Source organism: Ochotona curzoniae, unplaced genomic scaffold, assembly GCF_017591425.1.
Source record: "Ochotona curzoniae isolate NIBS_2020 unplaced genomic scaffold, NIBS_Ocur_1.0 contig_1274, whole genome shotgun sequence".
In the NCBI taxonomy this organism is placed as follows: Eukaryota; Metazoa; Chordata; class Mammalia; order Lagomorpha; family Ochotonidae; genus Ochotona; species Ochotona curzoniae.
Genome location: NW_024465023.1, coordinates 7639664 through 7661866, shown reverse-complemented (window position 1 = coordinate 7661866; position 22203 = coordinate 7639664). Strand labels below are relative to the sequence as shown.

The 22203-nt window shown below is 43.9% G+C and overlaps 1 protein-coding gene across 1 annotated transcript in view; it reads right to left on the bottom strand.

Annotated features, from left to right (window-relative positions):
- The window catches only part of SHROOM4 (shroom family member 4), a 205591-nt gene that overhangs the window by 45970 nt on the left and 137418 nt on the right, over positions 1–22203 (bottom strand). Inside the window, exon 3 of the mRNA XM_040998630.1 lies at positions 424–558. Coding sequence (XP_040854564.1) covers positions 424–558 — 135 coding nt within the window. The remainder of the gene's footprint in view (positions 1–423; positions 559–22203) is intronic.

Sequence of the window (22203 nt, the reverse complement as noted above, 5' to 3'; positions counted from 1 at the left end):
AAGGTCCCTGTATTGAGTGATTTTCATGGCAGGTAGACTCTCTGATTTAGAGAGGCCCCATTTCAAAGGCTGTGGGTCTGTGATGGAGCTGATGAACACAGGTTGAGGTCAGTGGTGAATCACTATTGATGCAGAAGAGGGCCCAGACTGAGCCCAGGGGTTCTCCTATAATAAGCAAGCAACAGGGAAAGAGGCTGAGAAAGAGCACTTAGTAGAACTCGATGGAAAGCAGGATGGTGTGGTACCTCGCCTGGTCAAAGGAGACCTTGCAAGGCACCAGTATCAGAACATAGGTACTTGACTACCACTCCATTTTCTATCATGGCACTCTAGTAGCCCACAGGGAGTCCCACAGAGGTGGAAGAGTGGCTGCCGCCTTGCCTACCCTTCAGCCTGTTCTGGAGAGGAGGGCTCTAGGCTCACCTTGTGTTGCAGCCGGAATGCCAGGACAAGCTGAAGGCTTCAGAAGGGAAGTGCATGGTGCTGGCTGCTTCAGGGCATCCCTCCAGCAGCTTGGCCACATGCCATGAGTGCGGCCTACTGACAGGGGCGTTTCTCCTAAAGCAAGAAAAGCACAGGAAGTTGGCTTAGGGAACCAGGACTGAAATCACTTCCCAGGCAGCTTCCGCCCCCACCCGCTCTTTCCCTTTGGTGAAGGAGCACATCTTGCAAGGAGCTGGTGTGGGAATCTAAGTGGCCCTTCTCAGCTCCAGGCACTCAGATCTCTTTCACCCTGGGGACGATGCCCACAGACACAGAACGTCAGCTTCACAAGCTGTGTTATTCCCAGGAGAATCCTAAGCACACACAACAGTTCTGGATGCACACTACATACTCAATAAATATTTGTGAAATGCATGAGCGTTGCAGTTCAATGAACAGTGAGTCAATACTGGGCTGTGAAATCTCCAATATTGACTCATCCCTTCCATCAGCGTCTGTCATATATTATTGGGCTCCACCTGCGTGTAGTTTTGAGGACACAAAAGATGAAATAAACATACTAGAGCACTTCCAAAACTCTGTGGAAAAAATAGAATTAAAGGATAAAATATATTTTGGTGCAGAAACCCTTTGAAATCCATGCCAAGTTTTTTTTTTTTTTCACAACACGCATCTTGTGTGAACTTTTTTGAGGTTCCCTAATAACCTTTGTTCTTGGGAGTTTAGAAATTAGTGAGAGAGATGGAGGAATAGAGAGGGTGGAAGAGAGAAAATACAAATAAAGCATGGTAATGGCAGGCATTTGGCACAGTAAATTAAGATGTCAGCTGGGGGGCTGGCACATTAGCTTAGTAGCTCATGTCCTTTCCTTGTACACACTGGTATCCCATATGGGCACCGATTCTAATCCCGGCAGTCCCACTTCCCATCCAGCTCCCTGCTTGTAGCCTGGCAAAGCAGACAAGGACAGCTCTAAGCCTTGGGACCTGCACCCACGTGGCAGATGTGGAGGAGACTCTTGGCTCCTGGCTTTGGCTCAACTCTGCTTTGGCTGTTGTGGTAACTTGGGGAGTGAATGAGCAGATGAAAGCTCTTTCTCTGTGTCTCTCCTTCTCTCTGTAATTCTCACTTTCCAATTAAAAATAAACAAATCATTCAAAAAAAAATGTCAGCTGAGATGCCTACAATCCATATCAAAGTACTTGAGTTTCAGTCTTGGTTTTACTGCTGATGCCAGTTTCCTGCGAATGCACACACTAGGAAGCACTGGACAATGAACCAGGTTTTTGGACCACTACCATCCACGTGGAACGTCCAGATGGATTTCCTACCTGCTGACTTCACCCTGACCAACATCTGTAGTGGCCAGGGAATAGAAGGTTGGTCGGCCTCTCTCTTTGTCTCTCTCTCCCTTTCAAATAAAAACAAACATTTTCATTGAAATAAAGTGGACTAAATGAGAGTGTACAGGGTAAGATGGGCATGAGAGAGGACACTTGAACTTGCAGGTGAAGTAGTGGCAGGGAACTAGGGCCCCTGGGAGGGAAAACAACATTGTGGTGAATGCAATGGTGCTGGCTGCAAGAGCACAGACTGCTCAGCAGGTCATGGGTGAATAAAGGGAAGCAGATCTGAGGCCAAGGCTGTGACGGCAGCTACAGGGTCATCCTGGGCTGGAGGCTTGCTCACGACTCCCGTACTTACTGGTTTACATTGTCCCCTGGCATACTTCACATGAGTTAATGCTACCTATGCAAACAGGAAAGAATGATACGGGGAAGAGCACTCATGGGCCACGCCGGATGATAGAGAACTGATTGATGGCAGAGAGAATCAAAGTACAAGGGAGAGGAAGAGAAACCGACACAGCAGAAAGGTCAGGCAGATGCTAGAAACAGGAAGGAGAAAGGATCAAAAGACAGATGACAAGAAGACAGAAAACTCAAAGATTGTAGAAGAAAATATAAAGAGAGTGATATATAGAAAGATGACAAAAAAGAAAAACAGGTGAGAAGTCAGTAGATAACAAATGATGAGGAATTATTGACTCATTATGACGGTACATGAAAAGGCTCATGAAAAATAGAATTATAAGTTTATTTTGCCATAAAACTTTTTGAACATACCCTTGCACACAAGAGTTTTAAAAATGGTATCAAAATAAACTTACCCTCTAGTCTCCCTTTTTCACCAACTCTTTAAAGTCCTCCATGATTACTAATGTATTCATATTTACTGTGCCAGGCTCCATACGAGGCACTGATGCTAGACATGAATAAGATAAGCGACCTGTTTTTCAACAAGCTTCTGAGACAACGGCAAGCTCTCTATCTTTTGGGAACAGGAGTGGTTCGACTCCAGGTGGTGGACTGCACCCTAACTGGAAAGACCCCTCATCCAGGTAGAAAAACGAAGATGTTAGCAATTTAAGACTGTAAATTGCTAAGGGTCCAGAAATGTGGTCCTGGGGAAATGGGCTGGCTGGCGGAATTACAGCTTATGTAATTACAAGCCAGACATGAAGCAGCAGGTATGGGAGGTGGGGCTGGTGATGCTGTTCTTCCAAGGCCAGGGACCGGAGCTGCAGGGTAATACAGCAGTTAAGATCTATGAGGAGATAAGTCAGATGGGCCTTCTCTACTTTGTTACCACCTGGTCCTATTATGGATCTTGGAGTGCCCAGCACAGAGAGGGCATAAGAAGTTCCAAGAAGGGGCCCCGGCGGCATGGCCTAGCAGCTGGGGTCCTCACCTTGAACACGCCGGGATCCCATATGGGCTCTGGTTCTAATCCCAGCAGCTCCACTTTCCATCCAGTTCCCTGCTTGTGGCCTGGGAAAGCAGTCGAGGACGGCCCAAAGCCTTGGGACCCTGCACCCGTGTGGGATACCCAAAAGAAGTTCCTGGCTCCTGGCTTCAGATCGGCACAGTACCAGCCATTGCAGTCACTTGGGGAGTGAATCATCGGACGGAAGATCTTCCTCTCTGTCTCTCCTTCTCTCTGTATATCTGACTTTGTAATAAAAATAAATAAATCTTAAAAAAAAAAATAAGTTCCAAGAAGGATTTGGGGTTGGCGCCTTCTCCAGAAACTTACACACAAGGCTGCTGTTAGCTTGCAGTCATTGGCATAGCAATTGTTTTTTAAGAATCCAGCAGTGACAGTACTATGGACTACTTACAAATGCTATGTGCTACATATCTGCTCTGCTCTCTGTTCCTTGAGACAGAGGCCACAGTGCAGAATGTGGCACTTTTCCTGTTTTGGGCTCTTTTTTAATATCCAGGATTCTTGACGTTCCTCTGAATCCAGAGTCTAAAATACGGATGGTCAGCCATGATACCATGCTATCGTAACCCTTCAATCACACACTGATTTCTACAAGCTTTCTTGTAGGATGTGCTCCTAGCTTTGCCTGTCTCTCCATTGTTACTGCAAACATTACACAGAATTGCACGCACACACACACACACCCTTGGAAGTCCCCACGTCCTCCTGTTCTGGCCTGGACCCTTGCTGCTTTCTGTGCAGAGTAATGCATCAGCCTGGCAGCCACTCTCTTCTGTTGCTCCTGCACTCACTGCTTTTATGCCACTCTCCCACTCAAGACTCAGTACTGACTCCCTATTTCTCACCTCTGCCCTTTATCACCTGCTAAAAGCTATCTTTACTTGCCCAATTTAGTCTCTCAAATTTCTGCTCCAATCATATCCTGTAATCAGCTCATTCCCTTTTTTTCCAAAAGAATTTATTTATTTTGCAAGTTATAAGTCAGAGGGAGCAACAGATAGAAGGAAGGAGGGAGGGGAGGGTTCAAGCATTAGTCCAATTCACAGAGGGCCACAGTGGCCAGCACTGGGCCAGGCCAAAGTTAGGTGCTTCATTCAGGACTCCTGCGTAGGTGGCAAGGGTCAAAAAATTCGGGCTTAGCCCAGCACAATGGCCCACTGACTAAATTCTCACCTTGCATACACAGGGATCCCATATGGGCACCGGTTTGTGTCCTGGCTACTCCAGCTTTCCATCCAGCTCGCTGTTTGTGGCCTGGGAAAGCAGTAGAAGATGGCCCAAAGCCTGGGGATCCTGTACCCAAGAGGATCCCATGTGGGAGACCTGGAAGAAGCACTTGGCTCCTGGCTTCGAGTTGGCTCAGCTCTAGTCATTGCGGCCACTTGGAAAGTGAACCAGCACACAGAAAATCTTTCTGTGTTGCCTTATCTCTGTAAACCTATCTTTCCAATAAAGGTAAATAAATCTTTAAAAAACAAAACAAAGGCCTAGTGCAGTCCTTGCTGAAAGCACCGGGATCCCATATGGGTGCCGGTTCTAATTCCGGCAGCTTCACTTCCCATCCAGCTCCCTGCTTGTGGCCTGAGAAGGCAGTTGAGGATGGCCCAAGGTCTTGGGACCCTGCACCAGTGTGGGAGACCCAGAGGAGGTTCCTGGCTCCTGGCTTCAGATCAGCACGGCACTGGCCATGTGATCACTTAAGGAGTGAATCATCAGACGGAAGGTCTCCTCACTGTCTCTCCTCTCTGGATATCTGACTTTGTAATAAAAATAAATATTAAAAAAAAAAAGAAACCTTAGGCCATCTTTCACTGCTTTCCCCAGGCAATTAGCAGGGAGATAGATCAGAAATTGACCAGCTGTGACATGAACTGGCATTCACGTGGGATGTTGGCCTCACCAGTAGTGGCTTTACCTGCCACACCACAAAACTAGACCCCATATGATACTTTATATTGTTCCTGATGATGCTATGCACGGAAATCTCATCTTTTCAGCTATAACAAGCCATTAGACAAGGAGAAAAAAACGACTGAAACAAATCAAGGGTCATATCCTAACTGTACCACTTCAGATGTGTGATTCAACATGAGTCACTTAACCAACTCATCTTAGCTTCAGTTTTCTTGTCTGAGAAAGTGAACAATAATCTACCTGGCAAAATTATTATAGGGCTTAGAAATAGTATTAGAATACTTCAAAAAGTTCATGGGATGGGAGCTGGTGTCGTGGCATAACAGGTTAAGCCATAGCCTGCACTCTTGGCATCCCAAATGGGTGCTGGTTCAGGGTCAGCTGATTTACTACCCATCCAGCTCCCTGCTATAAGCCTGGCAAGACAGCAGAAGATGGCCCAAGTACTTAGATCCCTACTGCCATGTGGGAAACCCAGATAAGGCTCCCAGCTCCTGGTTTTGATGTGGTCCAGTCCCAGCCATTGTGGCCATTTGGGGAATGAACCAGCAGAAGAAAGATGATTCTTTTTGTCTCTTTCTCTCCATAATTCTGTCTCTCAAACAAATAAAATAAATCTTTTTAAAATCTTCATGGAGCTTGAATATCTTAAGAAAAGCCATGCACAGATTTCCAAATGTTTTGAAACTTACCTTTTAATTCTAATTTCCCACAAAATGAAGCTCCCTTATATTTTCAAAGTATTGCGGCTACAGCCTGATGCATAGCAAGTGGTAAGTAAATAGAAATTTATGGTTCTTAGCTCAGTCTTGCCCTCTTTTGAGAGTTCAACAACAGACTCTCTAGATAACTAGATCTGTCCATCTACAGCATTCCCTTGTCATACTTTGAAAGTTAGCTCACTGACATTCCTTCCTCCCTCTAGCAATCCTTCATGATGAGGAAGCAATCCTAAACAAGACAGAGGAAAGAGGTGAGAGGGTGTATTTAGGGACACTGGTGGAAAAAAAAATCAAAGGTTGGAAAGAAGAAAACCCAAATAGAGGGAACTAGAGCCAAAGCTAGAGCCTTCCACTCACATTTGCGAAAGAAGAAGATGCTCTAATATTTGGCATGTTATCATTCATGAACAGCTCCAGACTTGGAGAGTCAACACTTGCACTCCAATCCTACCCCCTTTTTAGTTGCAGATTCCTTAACACTAACCTGGAGAAGCCAGCCATTCCTTTCTCCTAAGTTATTGGATTAAATGCAGTTGCATGTTCAAAAATCAATCAGCAAAATACCTGTACATCTTATAAACCTCAAACAATAACAACCACATGTTGCATGCATGCATTGGTCAGCTTCTCACTCCAACACAGGAAAAGTTATTGATATCCCCCCTTTAGCGATGCAGAAAGTTTCAGTGATTCACCTCAAGCACACAGCTAGTAACCAGCAGGGCCGGGGCTGAGACCCAGCTCCTCCAGCACTGTCGAGGATACTATATGACTCCTCCTCCTCCTTCTCAAAGACAGGTCTGTCTCAAAAAGCTTGTATGCCTGACTACTCCCATGCCATTCCTCCAAGAAAGTCAGAAAAGGCAGCTTACGGTAGCTCTAGAGTTGCAGCCTTAAGCAGTGCGGAGGGAAGATGAAGAGAAACAGGAGACAAGTGAGAAAATGCCAACCCTGCAGCCCCAGGACCAGCTACGGAGGCCTCCACCCAAGCACTCACTCTTTCTTCAAATGCTGGCTCAGGTGTTGTCATTGAACACATGCTGCATCGTTCTTCACTCTAAAACGCCTTAAGCACAAGGAAAGGGATGCTGAAGAAAGCAAGCAGGAGGGGGAGAAGGGCAGCAGCCACGGCTACTGGATGTACCTACCATGGAAGTTGCCCAGGTTGGAGAGATGGCTTGGGAGACAGCAGAGTATCCAGCTAGCTCAGATTCTTTTCCAGCGAGTGTCCTGCCTTAGCTGGGACCTATCTGCCCTCCGGCTAAGACGTCCTGAAGCAAGGGGCAAGGGGCCATCAGCCCAAGATCCTGAGCATGGTCCAAAGGGCTCAGACACAGTCAAGTTCCAGTTCCAAGAAGAGGAAGGAGAAGTATTCAAGGTAAGGAATGGCCATCAGTCAGGTTGAGCCTCTATGTGAGCACACAGCCTTAGGGAAGGAGAGCTGCTGTCAAGCGCTGGATAGAAGTGAAGACGTTGTTCCAGGAACCAGCCAGAGCCCTGGTGGCAAAGGGAAGGATGAAAGGCAGTTCCAGCAGCATAAACACCACCACCCCACCCCCAGCCGCCCCTGTTCCTGACTCCAACCTCCTCTGAGCCCTGGCCCACCCCCTCCAGAGCTCAGAGGCCAATAAGGAAGCTGGGCCCCCAGCCACTACTAGAACTCAGGAAAGGAGCAAGGAAATGATGTTTGGGAAAGATAAAGCGGGTGTCTAAAAAGAATTTTTAAAAATACACGTAAGTGAGAGAGAAAAATACCCCAGACACATACACTTAAAAGAATTCCTGTGCTTCCTGGACTGAGTTGACCCCACCCAGCCATCTCTGCAGGTCCCTGTGGTCCACAGAAAAGGAAAACCCAGACCAGCTAGGTCCAGAGGAGCAGCGCCACGGCTGCTTTTATATCCAGGCAGGCAAGACACTGAGAGATTTTTCAAGGGGAAGTTCATGCTCAGACACAAGCCTCACTGCTATAAGGGTCTTCACTTTCAGGGGCATAGGGGAATATTGAAAGAAAACTAATTTTACAGAAGACACACCAACTCCAAAAGAGGTGTTCATTAGCAATGCTGGAATAAATGGTCTCTGGGGTATGGGTCTCCAGACCTCCTGAATTCAAACAGAACTTGCCTCTCTCTCTCTCTCTCTCTCTCTCTCTCTCTCTCTCTTTCTCTCTCTCTCCTCCCCCAATTTCTGCCTTTGCAAAAATAAGGCAGTGAACTCAGTTGTCACAAATGCATACTTAAACCATGCTATAGGATACGCAAGTCCTTGTTCCCAGCAGGTCCTGTTTCCGTGTGGATCTGAATGATGCTGGCCCTGACTAGGACACTGCCCACAGCCCGCAGCAGCTCTCTATGTGTTTGTTACATCCCCGAAGTCCTGGCTCAGGCATCAGAATTTCATCTCACTTGGAGGTTTAGAATGTTGCCTTAACAATGCTCCTGGTCCCCACTCCAGTTTCCCTTGGCCTCTGGCCCCAATTCCAGTAAATTTCTGGCCCCTGAGAGGGCTTACGCAAGCTCCCTCAGGACAAGAAGTATGTGAGGGCCTTTCCTCTCTGGGGAAATTGTGCCCAGAGGCCCCTTCCCCTCTCTATCCCCATGAGACTTCACAGGGAAGTCTGCATTGACTTTTATAAACTACATCGGTACTGCGGCAGGGGGCGGGGGGAGTTCGAGGGGAGGGGACCGTTGTTAGAGTCCTTGGCTTGGAGCCTCAGTTCTACTGTTCACTTGTTTGGCTTTGCGCATGTCATATGCCTTCAATGTCATCATCTGCAAAACATGAGTGCCCTGTGACAGGCACTCAATAAATGACATCTGTTTTTAGTGTCATCTCTCAACAAGAATGAAGGTGGCCAAGGGTACTGTGTATTTCTTCCATCCAGATGAAGATGAAAGACGAAAGTTAAGAGAGGGCTCCAAAGCAGGTACTCTAGAGCAGCCCTTCTCCGACTTTCCCAGGCATGACAAACAACTGGGGTTCTGGGGAATACACAGATCCCAACTCAGCGGGTCAGGTGTGCAGCCCATGTTCTGACTCTGTAATAAGGTCTAAAGTGATACTGATGCTGTATATGTGATAAGCACATTTTGAGTAACCATAATTCCTGGTCCAAAGCAAGCCTCAGGATAAACAGTCTCTTCTTACACTGTCCCTTAGGCCTGGGTGCCCAGTGTTCTCTAAACTTCTAATCACCAAGAATCTTACTCACTCCAAAGTGACACAGCCCACACCAGCAAGGTGGAAGCAACGAAGACTAGAGGCACAAGTGTGTTGGTAGAACTTGCTGAGCTAGGGAGGCACTGTAGGAATACAAGCGGTTGTTACCATATGCAACAACAGGCAGATGGGCCCAAACATATTATACAGGGGTCTGCAAAAAACCCAAGGAAAATGTGGATTCTGAAAGAAAACTGGGCATGGATTTAAAAAATATTTTGCACCAAAATAAGTGTATCATTCCAATTCCATTTTCTATGAACTTTTCCATAATCGCAGTACTCAAATTTTCAGACAATGGAAGCTAAGTGAAGAACTTGAGTAGTTGGCCAGTTTGGGATTCGGGGTAGAGGCTGGGAGATGGCATGAGGAGAAAAGGAACACTCTTCCCACTTAGCAGAACTGAGTTCCAGAGAATATGATCAAGTATAACTGTCTAGACTCGGGGCCAGATAAAGACGACTGCCTCTTTTCCAAACACTCAGAGGACAAGAACCTGGCATGGGGTCATGGCTGGGGAGGGGGCAGGCAGACAGAAGTGGCAGATCAGCCAGAAGCTGTCTCCCCCAAAAGTTCTTGTAAAGACCCTTGAAAAGGAGAAAGGGCCGGACACATCCAGAAGTGGTCTCTCGCTATCCCACTCAGCTGCCATCCCAGTATCTCTTGACCACAGCACCTGTCACTGAGCCGTGCCCCGCCCCCACCTCCGCAGGCCACTCAAGAGATATTTTTGGACAGAAAGCAGCAGAAAAACATCCAAGTCTCTGCCACCCCCTCCCCAAGTCAGAGCAAAAAAAGGAAAATGTAACCCCTGTTTCTTGGGGTTGTCCTTAGCCTGAGGTCTGGGCCATTAAGGTAGCAGCAGGCGCTTTCCTCTTTTGAAAGTGTTAAGATAAAGAGAAGCACAAAAGAGTGTCCCTGATTAGCTTTGTTTACTTTCTCGAGCTCTCCCAGCCCCTACCCTCCCTACCCCCAACCTTCCAAAGCAGCACATTCCACCTGCCCCACGTGAAGGAGTCCCAGCTCATTCTGGCCAGCACAGCAGGAAAAGAAGTGTGCAGACAGGCCAGGACAGAACAATGCATGACTTGTTTATCTGACAGAAGAGGGGAAAAGCTGCTTGGTCACCAGGGAGGGACACAGAGGCCCACCCCCATTCCATGCTTGGGGGGAGGGAGTAATCTTGCTGCCTGGCTGTCAGGAGACCCTTCATTATTATAAATGAAACCAAGGGGGAACTATGCAAATTTGTGTGTATACAGTACTTTAATTTGCAGGACAAGGCCTTCCCAGCATTCCAGGAAAACTATAGTCTGGGTCATCGGGAAGATGGGAACTTTGTGGAGGAAAGGTTTTAGGTACCCTTCTCTGCATCTTCCCCTTCTCCCTTCTACCTTTTCTTCCCCTTCTCTTTCCTTTTCTCTGAAGAGCCAGAGCAAGTTATTTCAAGTAAATCTGCCAGACAAACCCCCCATCACCTCCAGCCCACAAACTATTGCACAGTCCCTCCCCTGGTAAAAGGAAACACAGGGGCTGGTGTTGTGGCATTGCCAGGAAAGGTGTTGCCTACAAATGGCAGCATACGGGCACCGGTTCCTGTTCTAGCTCCTCCACTTCCCATTTAGCTTCTTACTAATGGCCTGAGGAAAGTGGCAGAGGATAGCCTAAATGCGTTGGTCCCTATCACCCACATGGGAGACACAGCAAGAAGCTCCTGACTCCTGGCTTCCGCCTGGCCCAGCCCTGACCATTGCCGTGAATCAGCAGGTTTCTCTGTTTTTCTTCCTCTCCTTTCTGTAACTTTCAAATAAATAAATCAATATTGACAAGAGCAGTGAGCTCAGGGTACGGAATAAGGAGGAAGGAAATACTGGCCTGGAAATGAAAACCTCTCCCCGAAGCTGCAGTGTGCATCAAGGGCTTGCTTTTTCGTTGTTTGGAGTAGGACTACATCATTACATTTGCCCTCTGTTTCCATTTCTCCATTTTCACACTGGAATCTTCAAAAACATGAAGACACCCTCTTTACAAAGAAAGTTGGAAAGAAGTAATCATCTACATGACTTGTAAGAGCTTTGCAAATAATAGAGGCCAGAAAAGTGTCTAGTAGCTTAGAAATGCCATACTCAGAATTCTATTTCAAAGTGAACTAGTGAGTAATTCCTAGTTTTTTGTATCTGTACTCTGATAAAACATAGCCTTTCGTAGGTTGTCTCTTGTCAATGATTCTAAAGACAAGGAGGCAGATGATGCATGTTTTACAGCTTCTAGAACTGAGGGGAGCAAGCCAAGAACCTCTGTAACAAAAGAGGGCTTTACTCTCCTCTGTATGTATAGAAGCTGAAAGTGCAACACCAGAGACCTGAAGAAGACTTCAGAGGAACATTCTAGAAAAGGGCAGCGAGTTCATAGCATGCCATCTGACTCAAGAGATAGCCCTAGAGCTTTTACCATGATACCCAATTTCCTAAGCTAACACCCAAAATGACAAACAAAGCAGGGGATGTTTGTTTTCCAGTGATGCTTAGGGCATCCTTTGGGGAGGCAGCTGCCAGCATAAACAAGGCTTCCTTTCTTCCTCCTTTTAGTCCATTATCTCCTTCAGCTCAGCTTCAGTACTGGACATACCACTTTTCAAGGATCTGATGGCATACACAGACATCTCCCCACAGGCAAGTGTCAAGTCCTGAGAACTACTTCTGGCCACTCCCCAAGCCATATACATTACTAAAGGCATGGAACCCTGAGAAAAGAATCAACAACAGAGATGGCCCCAATGGAAAACTGCTACAGAAAACATAGCACCTACTGATTCTGCTCTAGGAAAATCTGACAGTGAGAAAGGGCCAATACTCAGCAAAGAGTGGCATGAGCAAGATGAACAATGGAGGGAGATGAGGTTGGAGGGGATAGGTGCACAGGTAGACCAAGGACTTTTCCTAAGCCAACATAAGCACTTTGAGTTTTATTCTCAGATCAACAGGAAGCAACTGGTTAAGCAGGGGACTCACATGGTCAAAGTTTGACAAAGATCGCACTTGCCTGAAGGGCTGGGGAAAGGACAAGAGTAAAAGCCAGAGAACCAGTTACAAGAGGTAAGGGTGGTTTGTTCTAAGGAAGTAGCAGTAGGGACAGGGAAAAGTGGTCTCATTAGAGATACTTGGAAAAGAGAACTGCATATGCTGATACTGCACTTGATCTTAGCCTTAAGGCTGAGAAGTGATGCATATGTTGATGAATTGAATGTGGAGTAAAAGGGGAGAACCATAAGCCATGACACTTGGGTCTTCTGGCATCTGTACCTTCCTAGCACAGCATTCATTCCTGAAACTGAGGCATTAGTAGCTCTTAAAAATATGGCAGTCGGGCCTGGCGCGATGGTGCAGTGGTTAAGGTCCTCGCCTTGCACGCCCGGGATCCCATATGGGCACCAGTTCTAATCCCGGCGGCCCGGCTTCCATTCCAGCTCTCTGCCTGTGGCCTGGGAAAGCAGTCGAGGACGGCCCAAAGCCTTGGGACCCTGCACCCGCGTGGGAGACCCGAAAGAAGTTCCTGGATCCTGGCTTCGGATGGATCCTGGCTTCGGATCAGCATTACATCGGCCATTGCAGTCACTTGGGGAGTGAATCATCGGACGGAAGATCTTCCTCTCTGTCTCTCCTCTCTGTATATCCGCCTTTCCAATAAAAAAAAAAAAATCTTTAAAAAAAAATATGGCAGTCTTCATCATTCCTTTAGCCAAGCATTTACAGTTTCTATCTACATTTAAGTCATGAAGCCATACTATGTAACATGCCAAAATAAAGGTATAATCCCTGTGCTCAAAGAATTTACGGTGTACTGCAAGGTGGAAGAAAAAGACCTAGATAACCACTAAATGGCACAGAATGTCTTAAGCATAGGAAAGTAAATGGTAACAGAATGAAAGCTAAGGGAGCATAGCAGTAGCACTGTGGCATAGTGGATTAAGCTGCTGTGGGCACCAGTTTGAGTCTCAGCTGTTCCACTTTCAATCCAGCTTCCTGCTAATGTGCCTTGGAGAGCAACGGAAGATGACTCAAATGCTTGCATCACTGAAATTACATGGGACACTCTTGTCCCTGGTTGTGGCCTGGTCCAACTCTGGATGTTTGTCTTTGGGGGAGTGAACCAATACACGGAAAATCTCTTTTTCATTCACTCAAGTGTATGTGAGTGTGTGTCCCTCTCTCTGTTGCCTTTTTCTTTTTTCAAGTACATCTTTATCAAATACAAGAAGAAGAGTATAGCTAGTAGAATAAAGGAAGGCTTCACAGATCCTCTCAGTGAATTTTGGAAGTTTCAGCACAATTTCAAGCAGAGAAGGCTAGAATAAAGGTGTTCTTTGTGTGAACTAAAGGTGAAAAAGACCCAAATACAGTGAAGGAAGAAAACACAGGTTCTTTAAGACACATGTGCAGTAAAGTTAGAATGATTCAAGGGCACAGTGGGCCTTAAATGTCAGGTGGTGTGTTGACTTTACATAGTCAAACAGGCAAGAGAGGGAGAGACCATAGGCGTTCCAGGGTAGGAGAGAAGTACAGTTAAAGCAATGTATAGGATCAATTATGTAGAGAAACATTGGAAGCAGAAAAAAGGTAAGCCAGTGCAATAGATGCTGGTGGTACCCCAAAAAGGTCATGGAAACGTGTACCATGCATGGATTTCAAAGGTTTTTTTTTTAAAGATTTATTTTTATTAATTTTTTATTGGAAAGGCAGATATACAGAGAGGAAGATCTTCTGTCTGATGATTCACTCCCTAAGTGGCCACAACGGCCAATACTATGCTGATCCAAAGCCAGGAGCCTCTTCCGGGTCTCCCACGCGGGTGCAGGGTCCCAAAGCCTTGGGCCGTCCTGACTGCTTTCCCGGGCCACAGGCAGGGAGCTGGATGGGAAGTGGGGCTGCCAGAATTAGAACTGGTGCCCATATGGGATCCTGGTGCATGCAAGGCAAGGATTTAGCCACTAGGCCATTGAGCCGGACCTGCAGACACAGACACAGTGTAAAGTAATCAAACAAAGCAATCAGCCTTTTCATTTCCTTATGTTTTCTTCATGTTTGGTGCCTATCAGCTCCTCCCTTCCAGCTCTTCACATGGTATATCATACAGTCACCCCACCGTGCTGTGGAGCACTAGACGCGTTGCTTCTATTTGACTGGGTTTTAGGAGCTATTATTTAACCTCTCCCAGCTTCTTCTCCTGAAACCTTTCCTAGCCTCTAGTGTTCATTATTCTTTGTTCAGACCAAGTATTTTTCAAACTTCCACAAGACAGAGCATGTGTGGTTTTTGTCTTTCTATGTCTGCCTTACTTTACTTAACATAAGGACCTCTAGTTCCATATAGTTTTCTGCACATGTCAGGATTTCGTTCATTTTTGTGGCTGAACATTATTTCATCATTTATATATACCATGCATTTAAAAAAACTATTTATGTGAGAGGCAGAATTACCTTTAGCAAGGAGAGAGCAAGAGACACACACAGAAGGGAGGAGAGAGAGAGAAAGAGAGAGAGAGAGAATTAATCTTTCATCTGCTGGTTCAGTCTGCAAAAGACCAAATGACTGCAACAGGTACGGATGGGCTAGTCTAAAGCTGTGACCCAAGAGCTTCTTCTGGGTCTCCTATGAGGGTACAGAGGTCCAAGGACTTGGGGACATCATCTGCTGCCTTCCAAGGCCATAAACTGAGCTGTATCAGAAGTGGAGCAGCCACGACACAAACTAGGGCCCATATGGGATGCCAGCATCACAGACAGTAGTAGCTTTACCCTTTATGCCACAGTGCTATCCCCAACTACAATCTTTTAAAAATGTACCTTCATATAAAAGGTCAAACTAGAGTAACAACAGGGGATGGAACATGAAACAAGGATGTGAGAGAAAAATTAACAGGGTTATGCTAATTAAATCTGACAATATACGACTAAAACAACTAGGAGAGTTGTGCTACCCCTAAGTTAGATTGGGAAGTCCAGTGCCAGATTTGGCTTCAGGAGCTGTTTTATTTCAGACATGAGTTTTATATGCAGCAACTTGTGTTGGGACCAGTGCCAATATAGCAAGATAAGCCTCTACCTGCAGTGGCAACATGTCATATGGGCCCTGGTTCAAGTCCCAGTGGCTCCACTTCCAATCCAGCTAGCGGCTAATGGCCTAAGAAGGTAGTAGCAGTAGAGGGTCTAAATTCTTGGGCCCCTGAACCCATATGAGATACCCAGAAGAAGCTCCTGGCTTTGGATAGGCTCAGCACCGGCTGTTGCAGCCATTTGGAGCAATGAATCAGAAGATGGAAGACCTCTCTATTTGTCTGTCCTTCTCTCTCTGTAAGTCTTTCAAGTAAAAATAAAAATGTAAAAAACTTCAATGCAGGTAGGTACATACATGCAGGGATGAGCTGGACATCTGGGCTCAGACCTGGAGAAAGGTCAGAGCAGAGTATGCACAGGCGCTCAACATCTACAACAAGGAGGCAGTGTAAGCTGATGTTGTGACTGACCACAGTAAGTATGCGGGAAGGGAAGAGGGTGAACGGAAGATCCCTACTAAAACTGCAAGAGTTCAGACAGGAGACAATGAAGAGAGGCAAAACAATAAAAATTCATTTTTGCTCACTCTGACAATCTATTTTTTTAAGTGTCAGCAAATTTGTAAGAAAAAAAATAGATACACACCACTAGATAGAAATAGAAATGGGTACACACTTTAGTGGGTGCACACTGGAGGGAATTTGGCTATAAGTTATCAGGAAACCAAGAAGTGTTTGAACTGTCCTTGCTTCAGCCAACGCATACATGTACTCAACTACATACATTATAAAATGGAATGATACAGAGAAAATTAACACGAACCCTGCATAAGCATGGTGAAGGGTTTTTTTCCCCCCTAGAATCATAAGTGAAGCATATCATGCAAGGGTTATACGCAAAACAACTTGTTTTGTATCCAAATAGCTTTCTGTTTCCCTCTCCTGCAAACAGCGGTGCTCAATGCTTGTCCTATGGACTTGCATCAGCATCACCTGGGGATTTCTCAGGAATGAAATCCCAGACTCTGGAATTACCACCTCCCAGTCCAGTGGGACTCAGTAATTGCAGCTGAGACAAGGCCTCCAGGAGGTTTAGATACACACTCAGGTCTGACAACCATCACACTTTCATATATTTTAAAACAGATTGGCCTTTTCAAAGTACAGGTTCTGTGTGAGGTCTTGCCTTCCTGGGCTCAGAGCCTGCCTTCAATAGGCAGTGCTATCTGTGTGCTTGCCAGAAGGAAGCTGCTAAGACAGTACTTGTGCAAAGCGGGCAGTGATGTAGTTTATAATGAGGAAGCTTCCAGAATGAAAGAAGGTGATTGCTGAGTCACAGCGGCCTTTATCAGGGGGATATATGGGCTGCTGAGCAGTGGGCTTACACGTAGCTCCCCCATGAGGTCTCTCTTCATAAAAGGCTTTCATCTGGCTCCGCGGGGTCCTGAACAAGCCCTTGAGGGAAACTTCTGTTCTGATGTATTCACAGTTACAGACCTCGAACTTAACAACTCTTTCATTTCCTTGGTTTTCCTTTTTTTTCCCCGCTGAACAGTTTAATCAAGGTTTAGCTAAAATATGGTGTACAACATGTTTGTGAAATATTTATATATTGCAAAATAATGAAATCAAGCAAGTGAATATATCACTTCATATATGTTTAAAATTTTATGGTGAGAACATTTAAGATCTATTCTTTCAGCAAGTTTCAAATACACATTAAAATACTGTTAACTATAGTCATGATGTTAGACCTTGAGTCTATCCTTTTCCCCATATCTTCCAACATCCTGTTTATCCTGCTAATCCCTGGTAACTACCAGTCCACTCTACTCACATTTTAAAAATTTCTTTTCTTGAAAATGATAGAATTTCCTATTTTTAATGACTGACTCATAGTATTCCATTGTATATAAATACCACATTTTCTTTATCCAGTCATCTCTTGATGAGCAATTAAGTTGTTTCCTATCTTATCTATTGTGACTGATGCTATAATAAACATGGGAGAGCAGATATCTTTGACAAACTTATTTCATTTTCTTTCCATACACAAGGGGTCTTCAAAAAGTTCCTGAAAAAACAGATAGCATTAAAAGACAAACATGCAGGGATTTCAAATTTTTTTATACCAAAATAAGTGTATTTTAATTACATCTTTCCACAAAGATTTTGAAGGATCCTCATAGAAGTGGAATTTCTGTATTATATAGTAGTTCTATTGGGGGGGGGAGTATTCATATGATTTTTCCACAACGACTAAACTAATTTACATTTCCACCAATGATATACAATAGCTTCCTTTTGTCTACAAACTCACCAAAAGTTATCTTTTGTCTTTCAGATGGAAGTCATTCTAACAAGCATGGTTAGATCTCACTCTACGTTTGATTTACATTTCTCTAATGATTAGTAAGGTTGAATTGTTTTTCATACACCTGTTGGTCATTTGCATGTGTTCTTTTGGGAAATTTCTATTCAGGAGATTTGTCTATTTTTAATTTGTAGTGTTTGGGTACTATCAAGCTCATTTCCATGAATATATTTAGATACTATTTCCTTATCACATATATTGTTTCCAAATATTTTCTCCTATTCATAGGTTTTTCTCTACTCCGTTGATTGTTTCCTTTGCTGTGCAAAAGCTTTTAAGTTGGATGAAGTCCCATTTATCTATTTTTGTTTTTCTTGCCTGTGCTTTGGAGATCTGATCCAAAAAATCTGGCCAAGACCAGTGTCAAGAAGTTTTCACTCTGTTTTCTTCTAGTAACTTATTAGCTCATTTGGGATTAATAAAATTAACCCATTGGGGTTGATTTCTATGCATAATGTGAGATAAGAGTTGAATTTCACTCTTCTGCATGAGAACATCTCGTTTTCCAAAGACTTTGCTCTCTTTGTTGTCTAATGTTTATATTACTTTTTAAATCAAAAAGAATTACAGAGAAAAGAAAAGAAGAAGAGCGGAGAGGGGAGGGGAGGGAAGAGGAATTTTCCATTCACTGGTTTACTCCCAAGATGACTGCAATGGCCAGGGCTTGGCAGGTTGAAACCAGTAGCTCAGAACTCCATCTAGGCTTCTTCCAGGTCTCCCCTGTGGGTGGCAGGGACACAAGACTTGGGCTATCATCTACTGCCCTTGAACTTGTGTCTGTATAGGATGCTTATATCACAGGCATTGGAGTTACCTGCTATGCCACAGTGTTGGCTCCTATTCATCCTTTTTGAATATCAGCTAGTTGAAATGTGTGTATTTTTGTCTGGGTTCCCTATTCTGTTCAATTAGTCCATGTGCCTGCTTTTGTGCCAGTTGAAGAGTGTTCTGCTTACTAGAGTTTTGTAGCATATTTTGAAATCAAGTGATGAGATAACTCCAGCTTTGTCCTTTTTGCTAAACACTTCTTTAGGTATTTGGGGTCTTTTTTTTCATTTGTGGTGTATTTCTGAATATGACCTTTATATGTCTCTGTGAAAAATGGCATTGGATTTTAATGGGATTATACTTTATCTCTGATCATGACATATTTATAAAATTACTTCTAATTCATAAACATTGGATACCTTTTTCTTTATGTCTCATTTACTGTAGCTTCTTCAATTAATCTCATCAAATTTTACAGTTTTTTCAGAATATATATTATCCAACCTCCTTGGTGAAATATATTGCTAAGAATTTTTAAAAAGTGTTTCTGTGGGGCCAGAGCAATGTTAAGCCCATTCTGCCACATGCGAGACCTGGAAGAAGTTCCTGGCTCTTTAACAAAATCAGCAACATCAAAAAACAAAACAAAACAAAACAAAAAAAACCACTTCAGCAATATCCTTGAAATATGCCCCAAGTCAAGGACCCTGTGATGACATTGGGTCGCCATCCCCCATCCCTGGGTACTGATGCAGTTGGGCTGCTGGGAGTGGCCCTCTCCGCTTCTCTCCCGTTTTCCAAAGATAACAAGAAGAAAAAGGGAGTTTGGAAACAGCTGTCTCATCCACTTTCCCCCATTGCTTGACCCTCCCTACCCTAATCAGTGGTCCACATGGGCATGCATCCTTCTTAACTATGTAAACATAATCAAAAATAATTTTTAAAAAAAGAAGATGAAGTAGAAGTTGTTCCTGGCTCTGGACTAGCCCAGTTCCACCCATTGAGGCCATTTGGGTAATAAATCAGTGAATGGGAAGCCTTTTTATCTCCCCTTCTCTCTCTGTAACTTTGTCTTTCAAATAAAAATAAATAAATCTTTTCAAAAAGTGCTTATGCTATTGTAAATGGGATTTTCTTTTAATTTCTTTCTTGGCGAGTTTGTTTTTAGTGTCTATAAACACTACTGATTTATTTAGGTTGCTTTTGTATCTTACAATTTTATTGAACTTGTTTATTATTTCTTTTTAGGAGATTTATTTATTTGAAAGGCAGTGTAACAGAAAGAGAGATTTTCCACCTGCTGCTTCACTCCCCGAATAGCTGCGATGGCTAGGACTGGGCCAAGCCAAACCTAGAAGCCAAGAGCATCTTCCAGGTCTCCCAAGTGGGTGCAAGGGCCTAAGAATTTGTGCCATGTTGTATTGCTTTCCCAGGCACATTAGCAGGGAGCTAGACCAGAAGTAGAGCAGCTGAGACTGTAACCAGTGCCCATACAGAATGCCAACACTGCAGGAAACAGCTTAACCTGCTATGATATTTACTATTTCTAACAACTTTTAGGGTTTTCTCTGTACAAGATACTGTCATCCGCAAACCAAGACAACATCATATTCATTATATTTTATTGACAGTGATTTCTTCTGGAGTATGAGTGACTCAATTTTTCATTGTTGAAGCCTTTGCCTTGGTAGTATCCGAACACTGCCTTCCGTAAGTATTGATTTAAAAAGATAATAAATACAAAAAGTCCATCAGCCCAAAATGGAATGTCTATGTATTGAATGTATGTGTCACTGCAAAATTCATACCTTTGCATTTCACCCTTAAGCTGATAGAATTAAGACAGTGGAGACCTTAGGTGCTTATTGGGCCTTAAGGGATCCAGCTTTGTGGATAGGATTAGCGCCTTCAATAAGGAGGTTGAGAGAGAGAATTTTCTCCTTTTTACCTCCCATCTCTTCTACATAAGATACATTGTTTGTCTCTTTTGTCCTCCTCCATGGGAAGACAAAGAAAGCAACAAGGCACTACCTCTGAAGTAAGCAATGACAGCTCTCAGCAACCCTGAAACCTGCTGATGCTTTGACCTTGGACTTTGTATATCTGGATGCTGGGAAGTCTCAGGTAATTTATAATTTCATCACCAATGAACTAAGGCACCTCTCCATCTCTCTTCTGTTAGTTCTGATGATGCTAAGGTGAGAGATATGCTCTACATGTCACTTCTTTAACTATCACATCTGTGTGATGAAGCACCAAAACTTGTCCCATTTTCTAAACTAGAAAACCCCTTAGATCCATTCATCTCCTTTTTCCTTGATTCATATTTCACTTGGACTACAGCGTCCCATTTCCGAACTGGCCTACCTGCCTCCTTTCTCCCTACAAAATGCCAATTTTTGAATTCCAAATGTACAACTGATTCTGCTGAAAATACTTTACTGAAAATACTTTACTGGCTCCCCAGTGCCTGTGAGGGAAAAATCCTAATTTATTAGCTTGTCAGCCTACCCATCTGTGTTCTTAAGCACTGTTCTAATCTGCTCCCTTCTAGGTACAGTAAGAAAGATAAGAAGAAAGGATGATGAGTTCAAAATTGAGAATAAAAAGGTGAGTCTACTACAACTTTTAAAAAGAGATTTCTTTTTTTTACTGCAAAGTCAGAATTACAGAGAGACAGAGAGTCTGAGAGAAAGATCTTCCACTGGTTGGTTCACTCCCCAAAGGCCACAATGGTCAAAGCTGAGCCTGTCTGAAGCCAGGAGCCAGGAGCTTCTTCCAGGTCTCCCACGTGGGTGCAGGGTCCCAAGGTTTTTGATACACAGTATTTCCTTGTGCAATGATTTTTATCCATATATGTCTCATCTTTCTCAACCAGAATATAGGGCTGTGGCATGAAATACATGACTATCTACAGCAGTACAGGTGATACCCACTTAACAATCAAAATCATGTAGTAAATCAACTAAATTACGCCATGAACATTCTCTGCTGAAAAAGATCTTTGGTGAATTCATTTTTGTAAAACATACCTTCTTTTTAACTTTCAAATGTCATATGAAGAACAAGGGTACACGTTCACTGGACAGATTCCTAGCAGAGGTAGCAGTATAGGTACTAGTGTAGATACTTTCTCACCAAGTACCTGTTTAATCCTTGTCAGGTCACTGTCAGCTGGGAATTACTGTTCTGAGTTACCATAAAGACAAGACTATCAGATGTTTAAAACTTCTCCCACTATTCAACTAAGTCCGCAGAGCGTACATTTAAAACTCCCAAGTCCATTGCTTCATCCTCTGTAACACAGACTTGCTTCATTAATTTTTATTTTGTAAACAGGGCCCCATTTTTTCTTATTTGAAATGCAGATGATATTTTCCATGGTTTTAATATAAAATTTTGACTAACAAACCAGGTAAATAACGAATGTGTTAGTATCACAAATTTAGTGTCTAATTACAATTGCTGTGAGTAAGGAGAGCGAGCACCTCTGTGTCCCTGAAGCAAACATGTGCCATAATGCAAAGGGAGATGAGATGTAGCCGGGTATGGTATTAGCATCCATGATGATACATCTGATGTTGCCAGAATGAATCGTTGTTGGTTGGCAAGGGAGACTGACAATGGTAAGAATGATGGCAGAAGCACACAGGGTTAATCAACAGAGAATTGACTTAAATATGCACATTTGAGGTGTTTTCTTTTATTGGTGCTGATGATTTATTATTTAGAAATACTGTAAGCTAATCTAGTAGATACATTTCCCTTTTAAAGCTGGCTGAAATTTTTAAAATGCACTCATACAGTCAACTAATTTTTATGACACATAGTAGATATATCACTTATGGGAGATTTTTTTCTTCTACAAACCCAATAACCTACACATAATGAGGTGTCAGCTGTTCTGGTAGTTAGTCT